This window comes from Eulemur rufifrons, chromosome 4 (assembly GCF_041146395.1).
Source record: "Eulemur rufifrons isolate Redbay chromosome 4, OSU_ERuf_1, whole genome shotgun sequence".
In the NCBI taxonomy this organism is placed as follows: Eukaryota; Metazoa; Chordata; class Mammalia; order Primates; family Lemuridae; genus Eulemur; species Eulemur rufifrons.
The window spans coordinates 60,011,532-60,026,745 of NC_090986.1; the positions used below are offsets into that span (position 1 = coordinate 60,011,532).

Genomic DNA, 15,214 nt, shown 5'->3' on the forward strand with positions numbered 1-15,214 from the left:
GACCTGAGGCGGGGTTGGCCGCAGAGGGTTCCTGTCTCCCTCACCCTCCTGCCCATCTGCGGACCCAGACCGTAAAGGGAGTGGGTGGGAGATTGCCCCAATCCCTGTGTTACTCCAGTCCACTCTACCCGCGCTGGTGGTATTCTGGGTCAGGTACCCTAGAACATCCCGAGGCTTGGTGCGCAGGGGTCCCAGGAGGGTTGGGGTCCGCGATCCCGGGGCCCCACCGCGGCCACCGCTCTGGCGGGAACCGGGCAAAGGAGGCCGGAGGGCCCCTGCTGGAGGGCGTCTGGTTCTCGGCGACCCTCCCCCTGCGGGGGTGGCTGGGGGAGTTGAAGATGGCGGCGGCGGCTAGGCGCGGGGTTCCGGGCCCCGCTCTGGCAGAGCCCACCCGCTGACCGCCGCCGCCGCCCCCGCCGGGCGGTGCTGTGTCCCTGCAGGAGTTGGAGAGGATGGCCGGGGCCGGCGGCCAGCACCACCCTCCGGGAGCCGCTGGAGGAGCAGCCGCCGGGGCAGGCGCCGTGGTCACCCCAGCCGCTACCTCGGCGGGGCCGGGAGAGGACTCGTCCGACAGCGAAGCGGAGCAAGAAGGACCCCAGAAACTGATCCGCAAAGTGTCCACCTCGGGGCAGATCCGGACCAAGGTGAGGCGGGGAAGGCGGGCCTGGGTGAGCGTGGAGAGCGGGAGGTGACGGGGCTGGGAGGTGGAGTAAGGGCGCTTGGGGCGCGGGGCGCGCGCCGGGCGGTCCGGGGAAGGTGGGGGCGCGGGGCGGGGCGGGCGCCCGGCGATCCCGGGGAAGGTGGGGGCGCGGGGCGGGACCGTGGGCGCGGGGCGGGCGGACCCGGGGGCGGAGCGCCGGGAGTTGGACCGCGGCGCTGAGGCCAGGGATTCCCGGCGGGCGCGCGGGAGGCGGCGAGGGTGGGCTTGGCTGGCAGGGGCGGAGGAGCCCTGAACCAGCGGCTCGGCAGGAGCGTGGGAAAAAGCTGAAGCGCAGTTGCGAGTTCCCACTTAGGGAACTCAAAAGGAGTGTTTTATTTTTTTCCCTCCCTGCCGGTCGGTGGAGTGTGCGCGCGTGCAGGCCGACCGGCCAGAGCTGCGTGCGGTGAGCCCCGCAGCCTTCCTGTCCCGCGGACAGCAGTCTACCCCTCTCTTGGCCCACTGGGAGCGGGTGGGTGGGAGGCGACACTTTTCTCGTCCCTCTGCCTCCTGCTGCCATCTGGAAGGCGAGGCAACGTCGGTGGTAAACGGTGCTCGCTGTTGAACCGCACCCTGCGTGGCGCGAACTTCATCAGTTACATCTGTTATCACGTGCACTGATTCTCAGGGAAGAAGGTGAGGGCAGTAGGGGAATTTATAGAAAGAGAACTGTTAAATTTAACTACTGGTTCCCAGTCTTCAGTTATGATCCAGATAATTAGAAAAGACAAATACTCTCTTGATCCCCTCCATAGGTGCGTAAAATGAGACCACCTCGGGGAGAGGTAGGCTGTAGGATCAGCTCAAAGCCCAGTCATTTTTAAGACAACACTAGTAGTTCTTGCTCATATATCCTGAAGATGCACCAAAGGGCCTCTACGTCTGACAGGTAGTAATTACTAGTGGCATCTTCAGTCCTGGTTGAGTAGCAGCAGCCTGGAATGGTGTGTGTGGCGCGCACACGCACACACGTATACACACACATATACACATGCTTATATACATATGTGTATATATGCTGTCTCTTTATCAAGCATTTATGCGTAGATATACATAGGGCCTTCAGCAGAATGAGTTACACATAGAGGTCAAAAATGTTTCTTAAATGAACGACTATGTGTATGTACAGATTGAATATCCCCTATCCAAAATGCTTGGGACCATAGCAGGGTCTGGAATTTTTTGGATTTTGGAATACTGGCATATACATAGTGAAATGCTTTGGGGATGGGACCCAAATCTAAACACAAAATTCATTTGTGTTTCATATACACCTTATACACATAGCCTGAAGGTAATTTTATGTAATATTTTTAATAATTGTGTGCATGAAGTAAAGTTTTGCCTGCCTTTTTACAGTGGCTAGTCACCTGAGGTCGAGTGTAGAATTTTCCAGTTGTGGCATCATGTTGATGCTCAAAAAGTATTGGATTTTGGAGCATTTTGGATTTTGGATTTTTAGATTGGGGATGCTAAACCTGTAGTACATACTTACATATAGTGCTTCATGTATATGAATATTATTAAAACATAGGTAGTACTTAGTTTAGTTTCCTTTAAAATCCTTAGGATCATAAAACTGTTGGGTAGGCAGTTTAGGTTTGGAGTAAAAAAAGGCCACTAACTTAAGTAATTACCTTATTTGAAGTGTTCTTTGTTGTAAGTACTGGTTAATGTTTTAAATAATTTGAATGTTAATAAAGGACATTAACTTAATTGTAGTATTTGAAAAATGTCCAGACTTTTTCTTAATTGAAAAAGTAATACATGCATATAAAACGTTCAAACAGTAGCAGAGGACATACAGTGATGGGAGGGTAGCCAATGAAAAGTAATCTTCTCACTCCAGACCTCGGGTCTCACTTCTAAGAGGCAGTCATTGTTGACATTTTCTTTGTGTGCCTTCTGAAACTTCTATGTACATACAAGTGTGTGTGTGTGTGTGTGTGTGTGTATAAATTATTATTATATATGGATATCTTTTTCTTTATAAAAATCTGTTATATATGGATACTTCTTAATAAAGTACTAATGGGAACTTTCTGTAAGCATTCTATGTCTTGTTTGGAGATATAATATGGAGATCATTTCTCTAATGGTATACATGAATCTACTACATTGTTTTCAATGATGTTAGATTGAGCTATATGAAATTACTTTGTCAGTAGGTCAAAATTGATCAAATAAGGAAAATTTCCTATGGTTCAACCTAATATGCTATATCATCATTTAATTAACCAGTCCTCTATGGACAGAAGTATGGTTGTTTTAAGACAACACACTAATTTCAGCTTTTTTATAATGGATGTGATGACTTTTTTTTTTTTTTTTTTTTTTTGAGACAGAGTCTCACTCTGTTGCCCAGGCTAGAGTGAGTGCCGTGGCGTCAGCCTAGCTCACAGCAACCTCAAACTCCTGGGCTCAAGCAATTCTCCTGTCTCAGCCTCCCGAGTAGCTGGGACTACAGGCATGCACCACCATGCCTGGCTAATTTTTTTTTTTCTATATATATTTTTAGCTGTCCATATAATTTCTTTCTATTTTTAGTAGAGATGGGGTCTCGCTCTTGCTCAGGCTGGTCTCGAACTCCTGAGCTCAAACGATCCGCCCACCTCGGCCTCCCAGAGTGCTAGGATTACAGGCGTGAGCCACCGCGCCCGGCCGATGTGATGACTTTTTAAATAAAGAATAGGACTGGTGTGCCTTTCAAATTAATGTGACTTAATAAAGTCCGCATGTATATTTTAGTACGCTCATCACATCCCTATACTGTGTACTTTTTGTTCACCTTTTCATTTTCCATTTTTTTCCTGGTTTCTTTCTGTCCTTGCTGACTTCTCTACTATTTTTAATCTTTCTGTTTTTCACTTTTTTTCCTTTCTCTGTAGCAGCTAAGTGGAATTTCAGGTGGTCTCACCTAGCTATCCAGTTGCTAAACACTAGATGATTTTATGGCTACCTTTATTTCCCAAAGGCAAAAAGTTGCTTAGATACAAAAGTGAAGTGGTGCTGATGTGGGAAAGCCAATAGAGAGCCAGAGTACTTGTCCTATCTCTTCTTCCTCTTTACTCTTCTCTATTATTCCGGAGTTTGTGGATTTTTGCGTCAGACATACTGTTGTAGAGAATTTTACAGGTATTTACTGAGAATGAGACATTTTGAAACAACACTGATACCAACTCAGACCAATTGGGTTTTGAACATGAATTGTACAGAAGGCCTGGTATGCTTTATGTTGGCCCATGATTATTGTAGTCTTTCATTTTAAAGGAATGGCTGGAAGAACCTTGGTCAGGCTTGCAGACTAGGATTATTCAACCACTGTAAACAAAATGATGTATCCAAATGACTATTTCTGCCATTGAGTTATCTTGGCTAAAGTCTTGAAGCTTCATGTGTCAAAAATAGTTCCTGATTAGATTTATTGTGTTCTCATTTTTTTTTTTTTTTTGACATTCATACATCTTCTTACAGTTAATTTTGTATAGGCACAAATAAGACTCTAAGTTTAGGTAAAGCATACCTAAACACTGAAACGATATTCAGAACTTTGCAACAACATTATATCTGGATTAAGACATCTCTTTAAGCTCAGCAAGAATAATGATCATAATCTTCAATTGGTATCTTGGTTTCCATTAAACACAAAGGATGTAGAAATAAACTCCTGTACCTTCATGGTAAGACAGTATATGAAAATATTGATTTGTGTTTTTCATTGCCTTATGAGATGCAATTTGTGCAATTAAAACATTATCTTTCACACAAACTCTAAATACAGTAGACTAGGGAAGACTTGCTCAGTGTTTTTCAAATTGTAGGTGGTAGCCCATGTGGGTCATGGTGGTTCACATCCAGGATTTAAAGTAGAAACAGAATAAATTAGAAAATATCATTTAAGATGTTTAGCTACAGTTCTGGGTGGAAACATTGGAATTGGGTAATGATCTAAACAGGATGGGAAAGAGAAACATGGCCAGAAGAGTGTTAAGAAATAAGAATAAAATGATATTGACAGGTTTATTGTTAGCAAATTTAGTGTGAAATGAGAGGTAAGTAGGAACTTTTACATTTTGATAGGTGATGAGCAGAAAGAGATCTCAAATAATAAATTCATCTAGGGCAGAAGTTGGCTAACTTTTTCTCTAAAGATCCAGACAATAAGTAGTTTAAGTTTTGTGGGCCATAATGTCTCGGTCAAAATTACTCAACTCAGAATGGTGGCTAGGAGGGAGGGGATGGGACGGTGGAGTGATGTTGGTCAAAGGGTACAAAGTTTCAGTTAGACAGGATGAATACATTCTGGAGAATAATAGATTAAGTCCTATTGTACTGCATTTCGACTATGGTTAATAATAGAATTTTATGTTTTTGAAAATTGGTGAGAGAGCAGATTATAAATGTTCTCACTACAAAGAAATAAGCAGGTGATGGATATGTTAATTATCTTAATCATTTTACAATATATACGTATGTCAAAATACCACGTCACATGCCATAAATATATGTAATTTTTGTCAATTATACCTTAATAAAGAAAAAGAAAAAATTTACTCAGCTCTATCATTGTAGTGTAAAGCAGCCATAGACAATACTGAAGTGTGATTGTGTTCCAATAAAACTTTATTTAAGGACACTGAAATTTGAATTGCACATAATTTTCACAGGTTAAGAAATATTATTGGCTAGGCAAGGATTATTGGCTCACGATTGTAATCCTAGCACTCTGGGAGGCCAGGGCAGGAAGATTGCTGGAGGCCAGGAGTTCAAGACCATCCTGAGCAAGAGCTCTACCAAAAATAGAAAAATTTAGCCAGGTGTGGTGGTACATGCCTGTAGTCCCAGCTCCTTGGTAGGCTGAGGCAGGAGGATGGCTTGAGCCTAGGAGTTTGAGGTTGCAGCGAGCTGTGATGACACCACTGCACTCTAGCTGGGGTGACAGAGCGAGACTCTGTCTCAAAAAAAAAAAAAAAATTATCATTTTTTTTTTTTTAAATACCCATTTAAACATGTAAAGACCTTTTAGCCCATTGACTATATAAAATCAGGTGGCTGGCAGGATATGGCCCATGGATATGGTCTGTGGCTGCAGTTTGTTGCCTCGTATTCTAGAAGATGAAAAAGATGGAATAGTTAGGTTTGCCAAGCATTGCAAAGTTAAGGTGCTGCTAAATACGATTAGTGTTCAAGGGACCAAATAAAGCTAGATTTCAATCCATTTTAAAAATCTCATCTTTGTAGAACATTTTATTTTTAGCTTGGTTTGCGTCTTTGCTTCCATTTTAATGTGAACTAAATATAGACTGGAAACTCTGACTCTCAGTACAGTAATATATGGTATAACAGCTTTCTTTCCATTTTGATTACAAGTTAAACATGATATCCCGTTATTAAAGATAAGAGACATAATAAATAATTTACTAAACCTTTACCTATAACTTAAGATGCATTATTTGAAAGTATCTAAATTTAGAAAGCTTTCACTTAGTTTAGGGCTGTACATTTGCTATGGTCAAAGATTATATGAAACTGCTATTATAAAGGACTCGGGGCTCCTTTCTGTTTCCAGGGTACAGTGTTTCACTTATATTGGATTCATTAGGCTTTACTTACTCAGGAAATGTGTTTACAAGCCAAAGCTTTAATTAAAGAGAGTTTGTTTTACATCTATGAATAGACCTTTGAAAAAGACCATAACGTGTTAGTACATTAACAGTTTCCCTTGGTAAATTTGTTTGGTTTTGTTGGGTATTGAGTATTTTACTCTGTAACTATTTAGTCGCTTGGAACACATTTGTATTTTTGATTTGGTTAAGTGGCTTAAAATGGTCAACAACTGCTATCGATAATAGCTTTAATTTAGGATTGAATGTACATTGTTTCTATTTTATATAATTGTTTTTTTTCCCCCCAAATGAACATATACGGTCATAATTCCCTCCCTCCTGCTTTTTGTTATGAGGCTATTTGGAAGACTGTTACAGGCTTTTGTTTTACACCAAGGAAATCTGATTAACTTTATCATATGTGGAGCTGGAATCTCTTACCGAGTCACTGTGCCATTTGAGTACTAGCACTTTTTCAGAACACCAGAATGTAATTTAGTATAATAGATCTTTTTAAATATAAGCTTGGTGCATTGAATTCAGAAATTTAAAAATACCTTTCTACTTAGCATTTTATTGTTTACAGAAAAGTTTTATATACATGATCCTATTTACCTGTGGCATAAAATTACCCGCATTTTACAAACGATAAAACTGAGACCAAGTTGGAGTATCTGCTGAGTAAATGGCAGAGCTGGAACTCAAAAGCAGGCCATCTAACTACGGGACCCGTGTCCCTCACACAGTGGATTCCAGCAGATAGGTTCCAAATGACTTGCTTTCCGTGATGCCATAACTTCTTGGGCTGTGAAACTTTAATCTGCAGCATGCAAAAGTGTGTGTGCAGGCAGGCCGCTGCGCACGTCTCTTGGCCTCTCTCCCTTCCCGCTGCCCTTCCCTCTCGCCCTGAAATTTCCCTTTTCTTCTCCCCTCTTCTCTTCCTCTTTCCTTCCCCTGCCCTTATTAATTTGTTTAATCCATGAGTATATCTCTCATCAATGTTTTGGGTTTCATAAATGCGTTTTTGCCATTTGGATCCTGTTTTTAGTGACAAGTAAAAGAGTATACATTTGAAAAGTGAGTTTTGGAGTAAAAAACTTCAGCCAAAATTTATATTAATTTTAATTAAAATTAATAGAAATCATCAGGTCATTTAAAAGGTATCTTTAGAAGGACTGTTTTAGAAGAAAATACTTGTAGGTACCTAACTCTTCAATAGGTTTTCAAAGAAAACAGTTAGTTTCACTTCTATAAGGTAAAATGCTATTTTTAAAAGGTCAGGATATAGCTTTAAAAAGAATTATGTGAAGTAATTTTCCATGTGGCTTATTAAGACACATTTGTTTGAGGAGAAAAGATGAGTAAAATTTATTTTTACCTAGCTAAGGGATGAAAATGGACAGGTTTTTTTTTTTTTTTTTTGGCCTAGTTTTCTCCATCTGACTATTTTATTTAGATAAGAAAATGTGCAAGAGTTTGTTGAGCAGACATACCATTTTGAATTGGATTATTCATTCATACTTTTGTAGTACTTGAAAATTATGTAATATTATAATATTTGATATTTATAAGTATATATACTGTCTCTGTAGTTTGCAAAGCACAATAGTAAGATGAACACTTGTGAATCCAGCCTCAGAATGAGAACATTTTCAACATCATACATCTTCCCCTGTGCTCCTTCTCAGTTTTACTCTTTTTGTTTCCCTCAGTTCACTCATTCAAAAAAATATTTATGGTGTTTCAAGCACTGTTGTAGGTGCCAGGGCTAGAGCAGTAAGCGAAATAGACAAAACTCTCTGCCTTCATGGAGCTCACATTTTAATGCAGGGGGGATTTATGAACTCATCAATATGTAAAATGCACAGTACAGGAGAAGGTGAGAAATAAAGCAGGGCTGTGAGAGGAGGTGGAGTGGGAAGGGATCTCAGGCAATGAGCCGTGTGGACCTCTGGGGGAGGAGCAGTCTAAGCAGAAGGAACAGTAGCTGCAAAGACCGAGAGACAGGAGCCATAGTGAAGGGGGCAGGGGGGCTGTAGTAGCGTGGGGGTGGGAGGAAGCATGTAGAAAGTTGGAAGTGAGTTAACGGTGTCAAAGGTAAGATACCATAGAGAAGGGTTCTTAGCCTGGGGTTTATGCATCCCTAGCTTGTTTGGGCTTAAAAGAGTCCCTTCAAAGGTTATGCCTGTGTGTATGCCCCTCAGAAAACCAAAACCATTGATTTGTAAAGGGAAATTGCAGCTTAGAAAATGAAAGATAAAAAAATACATATTTATATACCATAAGTCCTCACTTAACATTGTTGATAGGTTCTTGGAAACTGTGACTTTAATTATGAATAACGAAACCGATTCTTTTTATTTTATTTTATTTTTTTGAGACAAGAGTCTTGCTCTGTCTCCCAGGCTAGAGTGAAGTGACGTCATCATAGCTCATTGCAACCTCAAATTCCTAGGCTCAAGTGATCTTCCTGCCCCAGCCTACCGAGTAGCTGGGGCCACAGGCACGCTTCACCACGCCTGGCTAATTTTTTCTATTTTTGGTAGAGATGGGGTCTTGCTCTTGCTCAGGCTGGTCTCGAACTCCTGACCTCAAGTGGTCCTCGGCCTCCCAGAGTGCTAGGATTACAGGTATGAGCCACCACAACTGGCCTGAAACCAATACGTTTTCCTCTTCAATGTTATAATGAACAGACGTGGAATGAAACATTATTTGAGGACCTGCTGTACATTATTTCGCTTAAAGTGGCAGTTTCTGAGAACCTACTGGTGATGTTAAGTGAGGACTTAACTGTACACACGGTATAATTCTACAGTAATGTTGAATTCTTGCAATATAAACCATCTGTTGTCATCATTGTCATGTGGAGAAACGCTAGAATTGGGGGTAGAACATGGAATACCAAGGTTCCTCGGAGCAGCTAGGTAGTGTTGGGTTTGATTCTTAGCTCTTTCATGTACTATTAGGTGACCTCAGACACGTTACTTAATGGGGCAGAGAATGCTGAGCTCAGCAATATCTGTTTCTCCTTTTCTTCTTGGCCCACCATTAGACTTTCTTTCCTCTTGCAGGTGGATGGGGCTATTTAACAATTCTGGCCAGTGAAATACAGGTGAGAGTGGTATCTGTCACTTAGCCTCTAAAGCTAAGTGTCTCTCCGCATTCTATTTCTTCCTCCACCTGCCAGATAGATGTAGATTATCCAGGGGAAGGAGCCTGGATCCCTGAATGACTTTATGGAGCAGAGCCCTCTGTGCTCCTTCCCCGACTCCCATTAGCCACATTGGATTGTGACATGATGGGGACATAGACCTTTATTGTGTTAAGTCCCTGAGATTTGGGCATTGTTTGCTACAGCAGTTCGTGTGCTCTTACCAATACACTTCACTCTGAACTGTGGATTTCTCATTTGTAAATTGGATATAGTGATTCCTACCTGCTAGAGTAGTAATGATGGTCAAAGAAATACACTTTTGTATCCATAATTATTGAGATTATTTTTAAAAATTGGTATAAAATGCTAATAACTCAGTTACTTCTGATACATGTGGCTTTTAAATAATTTAATCAGTAGTGTATGTAGACCACTATGCTTTGTTGACTGTTTAAGTGTCTTATGAAAAAATAATGAGAATGAATGACCACTTAGAGGTGGTGGTGGAAATAATTGGCCAGGTTGCCTTTTGGGAGCTTTCATGGCCAGATCTATCTATCTTATCCTGAAATGATGTTTCTCAGATCCTCCTTGTCTGACCTTCTTCAACTTCTATTTACCCCTCAGTGCACTGCAATCTGGCTTTGGCCCTAACCACTTCATGAAACTTCTTTTGAAAAGGTCCTTAATAATTGAGTTGCTAAAATCCAGTAGTCTCTAGTTTTCAGTCAACCATTTCTTGCCAATTTGGATGCTGTTGGCCATTTTCTTCTCTTATCTTCTTTTGCTTTCAAACTTCAAAGTTCTCTTATCTTTCTTATTGCCTTTTTACTGCCTCTCAACCTCTATCCCTGATTCCTTTTCCTATTGCCAAATGTTTTTGTTTCCTAGGAGTCTTATTTTAACTGTTTGCCTCTTCCCTTAGTTGATCTGATCAATGAGGTTAGGCTTTGACTACCAGCTCCATCAGTCTTTCTCTAATCTGTACTTCTCTCCTGAGATCTGGGCCAGTAGGTCCTATGCCTACTAGACATTTTCTGTAGTGGGTCTATAGCCATCTCAGCCTCAGTGTTCTCAAACTAAACAGATTTGTGCAGTTTCCCCACCCTTGGCAAAGTTTGCTCCACAACTTTTGTATCCTATAAAAGGAATTGCCTTTTAGTTAACCTTGACCTTTTGTCTTGCTAATCATCATCATTAATTCATTTGCTTTCAGTGAATATCCATTCGGTGCCTGCTATGGCTAGGCAGAGTGCCAGGTGCTGGGGATTTAGCCACATATAAAATAGACATGGTTCCTATATTCATGGAACTCACTCACTGTCAACCATCACCAAATTTGGTCAATTCCATATTTTTATATGTTGTTTTATTTAATTCTCATAACAAAACTATGAGGTAGGTAAGTACAATTATTCTCCCATTTTAGAAATGGGGAAACCAAAGATTAGATAAGTAACTTTCCCAAGGTCACACAGCTATCAAGTGACCTGTTTGAACTATCATGATAGACTGTCCCTTTGCTGCCTGTATTAATATCTCTCATGAATTCCTCTCACCCTTTCCATTTGCTGCTTACCTTAACCCTAACTAATGCTTACCCATTTATCTTTTATTATCTGTCATTTGGATTTTTGCCGTGGATTTCTTCTCTGGTCTATTCTCTACTTCAATGCCAGGGTTATCTCTCTAAAAGAAATTTTTTTTATATATATGTATATATATCATGTATATATTATACAGATTACATTTTGCATAAGCTCTTAGACATTGCCTGTTACTAGTGGGATGAAGTCTAAATTTCTTAGCATGGCTTATTAGGTCTTTCTCAACTTGATACTAAACTGCCTTTCTATTCATTCAACTAATATTTATTGAGTACTATTCTAGATGCTGAGATGATAAAATAATATAAAAAGCTCTGGTGTTACAGAGCTTATATTCTACCAAGGAAGAAGTTAATAAACATATAAACAGACAAATTTATATAATCTAGCAGGTGTTCATAGCGGAGAAAGATAAAACAGTAAATGGAGATTGATAGAGTAGTGTGTATGTGTGTGTGTGTGTGTGTATGTGTGTAAAGTATTTTGGTTGAATCGATCCAGGATGGACTTTCTTTGGTAAGGTAATATGTGAACAGAGATCTCAGTGAAGTAATGTGACTTAGGCAGATGTCTGGGCTCAGAGCACCCCAGGCAGAGCCAATGCCGTAGTATTCCACTTGTGTTTTCTGTCACTCTCATCCTCTTGGCCAGCCACGCCAAACTCTTCTCTGTTCCCAGAGTAAGGCAGGCATTTTCCTCTGCTGAAGTGTTTGCATGTGTTATTTTAGCCCTCTGAAATGTCCCCCTTTTCCTATTTCTCTGATTTATTTTTATATACTATTATTTCCCCATATTCCTCAAAATATTTGAAGTGGCTTATATTCCACACTGTGTGTCAAGCTTAGGTAAAGTATAGATAGGAGAGGACCAAGAAGAAGGTCAGTAGGTTAATGATATATAGAGCAGGGTATGCTGTCTAGTTAAGGATGAGCTGTAAATTTGGTCCCAAGCTTTCTGGCAGCCAAAGCAACAAGATCAGTTATAAAATTTTATCATCAGTGGCAAAAAAGCCCTCTAGATTTTAGGGGGAAGAAGCTTTTCTAACCTTTCTTGGGGTAACCAAAGTAATGTGTTCTATCAGTTTTTCATGTTGGTGGGGGTGAGGGATGAAGTAGACGTTCCCCTCACCTACATTGTAACACATGGAAGGTGTCCTTATAATGTCCTACCTTGTGAGGTCTGGACATAATCCTAACTTCATCTTTGTGACAGAGTTATATAGGAGATTTAAGTAAGGAGGTTTTAGTTACAGCTAACCCCAGGCATAAAATCCAAATTATTTTTGAAGATCAAATGGCATGTACATCAAACAATTCTCCTGTTAAACTAGGCATCTGCTGAGATACTTTCAAAGAGTTGTAGAATCTCAGGTTGTCTGTTGTTTTTACTTATTTATTCAGGTGCAATTGATGAGAGGATTGAGTGATATATTCTTAGGTAGTATGGAAAGAAGAATGGTGTTTCTTGGTGGCTTTCATAAAAAATGATAAAATGATTCTACAATCAGGTTTTTTAAAAATATGTTTGTAGAGCTTTATGAGCACATTGCAGAACATTAAAAGACATGTATGTTTTAGGATTATGATGAAAATAGTGTTGACCTCATGGACCCCAGCGAAGGTCTTGGCAGGGATACTTGGAAAACTTGCTAGCACAGTATATCTGGACCTTTTTTCTTTTTTGGAGAGAGCCCCCCTGTCTGGAGGAAGATCAGAGCGAGCAGAAAGAACAGCAAGTGCAAAGGCCCTGAGCTGGAGACACACCTGACACCTCTGAGAGCAAATGTTAGGAGGCTGAGGGTGGCTGGAGTGAGTGAGAGAGAGAAGCGGGTAGTAGGAAAAAAAAAGTCAGAGGGGTCAGAGAGGACAGCGGAGAGGTTGCTGTGACAATTTCCTTGACATTTTAGCACAGTGGTTGGCACATAATTAGCACTTAATAGATGCTAGTTATCATATTAATATTAAAAGAATACAGTTGCTATTTCATAGCAAGTTTGATTTTTCAGATAAAATCAGCACCTATAACACCCTCCCGCCCTCCCCCCCCCACCCCCACCCCCGCCTTTTTTAAAAATTTTTTGAGACAGAGTCTCACTCTGCTGCCCTGGCTAGAGTGCAGTGCATCATAGCTCACAGCAACCTCAGACTCCTGGGCTCAAGTGATCCTCCTGCCTCAGCCTCCCCGAATAGCTGGGACTACAGGCTTGCGCCACCACACCCTGCTAATTTTTCTATTTTTAGTAGAAAATAGAGGCCTTGCTCTTGCTCAGGCTTGTCTCCAACTCCTGAGCTCAAAACGATCCTCCCTGCTGGGCTTCCCAGAGTGCTAGGATTACAGGCGTGAACCATTGCGCCTGACTGGTTAAAACAAACCCTTTAAAAGATAGGAGAGACATGAAGCAATAGCTGGAGAGTGATCTAGGGGTCAAGTGAGAGAGTATTTTAAGCAAACTGATTTTTTCAGGAGAAACCAGACTGCGTTTGTGGGCTGAGAAGAACAATCCAGTGGAGAGGGAAGACTAAGTGATGCAGAAGAGAGGAGAATGACTGGAGCAGTGTCCTTGTGTGTGAGGCAGGGTGGGATCCTGTGAGGGGCTGGACTGCTCTGGGAGCTGGTCACAGTTTAGTCACAGTATGTGGCAGATGCAGGGGCTGGCACTCCTGGAAATTCTTTCCTGATTACTTCGATCTTCTCAGTGGAGTGGGAAGCTAGGTCATCAGCTGAGAGTCAAGCGGAGGGAGCAGGTGTTGTAAACTGAGGACCTAGGAAAGGTATGAATAACTGGACAGGGGAGCGGGACAGAGAATGGACTGGAGAAATGCAGTGTACACATTCGGCTGCCTTTGAGGCACCTCTGTTGGCCTGGCTGTGGGAGCAGGTTCAGCTGTGTGAGTGCAGGAAGTGGAGCAAGTGGAGAGCGGGGTTAAACCACGGTTGTGGTTTGGGGCAAGACGGGACAGGGAGAGTGAGGGCGGATCCAAAGGAGGTGGATACAGTGACAAGTTCTGGAATTTACGTGGGGTAAAGAGTGAGGGCTTGCGTCGGGGTTTAGGGATAACCACGGGACCAAGCTGCTGACCTCGGAGAGGCAGAAGAGAAGATTTTGGCAAACATTAAGTCCAAGAATTAAACTTTAATCATAGAAAATTTAAAAAGGAAAGAAAGACTATGAAAAGAAACCATATTAATTATTTTAAATATGCTTTCGAGATGCATTGATAATAGGTTTTGCTAAGAAAGTCTCTGCATCATGAATGCACAGCTTGGGTCCCTCCTTTCATAAAGTATTGTACGTAGAACAGGAAAAAGAAAGTTCCCCAAAGAAATAAATAAATCTAGTTTGGAATTTTTTAAAAAAACGTACTTATGGGCATGGAATAACACACGAGTCCCAGTTCCAGTTCTTACTGGGCAACTTACAGAACCTCTCCAAGCCTTAGTTTCCTCAGATGTAAACCCTCAGAAGGCTGTTGTGAGGATGGAAATGCTAGCTACGCATTCAAGAACCTTGAGGCGAATGGCCCTTTTCCCAATAGGGCGCCTCTGTACGCCAGAAGGATGCAAGTGAGTGAGGTGCTAGTGAAACCTTCCAGCCACAGGGAAAGGATTCCCACGCTCGCTCTGCCTTCGGCAAGCCAGAAACCAGAGATGTTTGATTGTAAACCTTTTTATAGGTTGGGTATTATCTGAGAAGTAGACAGATTTTATCATAGATCCAGTTAAAATTCCACAGTAGGAAGGGAAGAATGTTGAGGGAGATTCAACCTTCCCCTGGTAATAAACACTTCTACCTTATCATCATCCCTGTATGTCACAACAGTTCTAAATTATTACCATTTGAGTATTCGTGGTCTTTTTTCTCCTCTTCTTAAAGAAGCAGCATTCTAGCTTGTTGGATCAACTCCTTCATTCTCCTTTTCTATGCAACAGGAGAGTGGATATAATGAAAGGACAGGAAAAAATCACTATATGGCATTAGTACCTTAAGGCCCCAGTGTGTGGGGGGTAATTGAGAGTCTGGAGTGAACAGGTGAGTCATGGGTGCTTGACTTGCCTGTACAATGAGGGGAAGCAAACATGAGCATATGTGAAACATTCCCTGGGAAATATTTGGGCAAGGGAGGACTGCCATATGAGTAAGGAAGGGAAA

General features: G+C 41.6%; 1 protein-coding gene across 2 annotated transcripts in view; it reads left to right on the plus strand.

Moving 5' to 3' along the window:
- The first annotated feature begins 452 nt into the window (after positions 1-452).
- DGKH (diacylglycerol kinase eta) overlaps positions 453-15,214 on the plus strand; it is a 152,315-nt gene continuing 137,553 nt past the window's right edge. For both annotated transcript variants that reach the window (XM_069467208.1, XM_069467209.1), the window contains exon 1: positions 453-644. In XM_069467208.1, coding sequence (XP_069323309.1) covers positions 453-644 — 192 coding nt within the window. The remainder of the gene's footprint in view (positions 645-15,214) is intronic.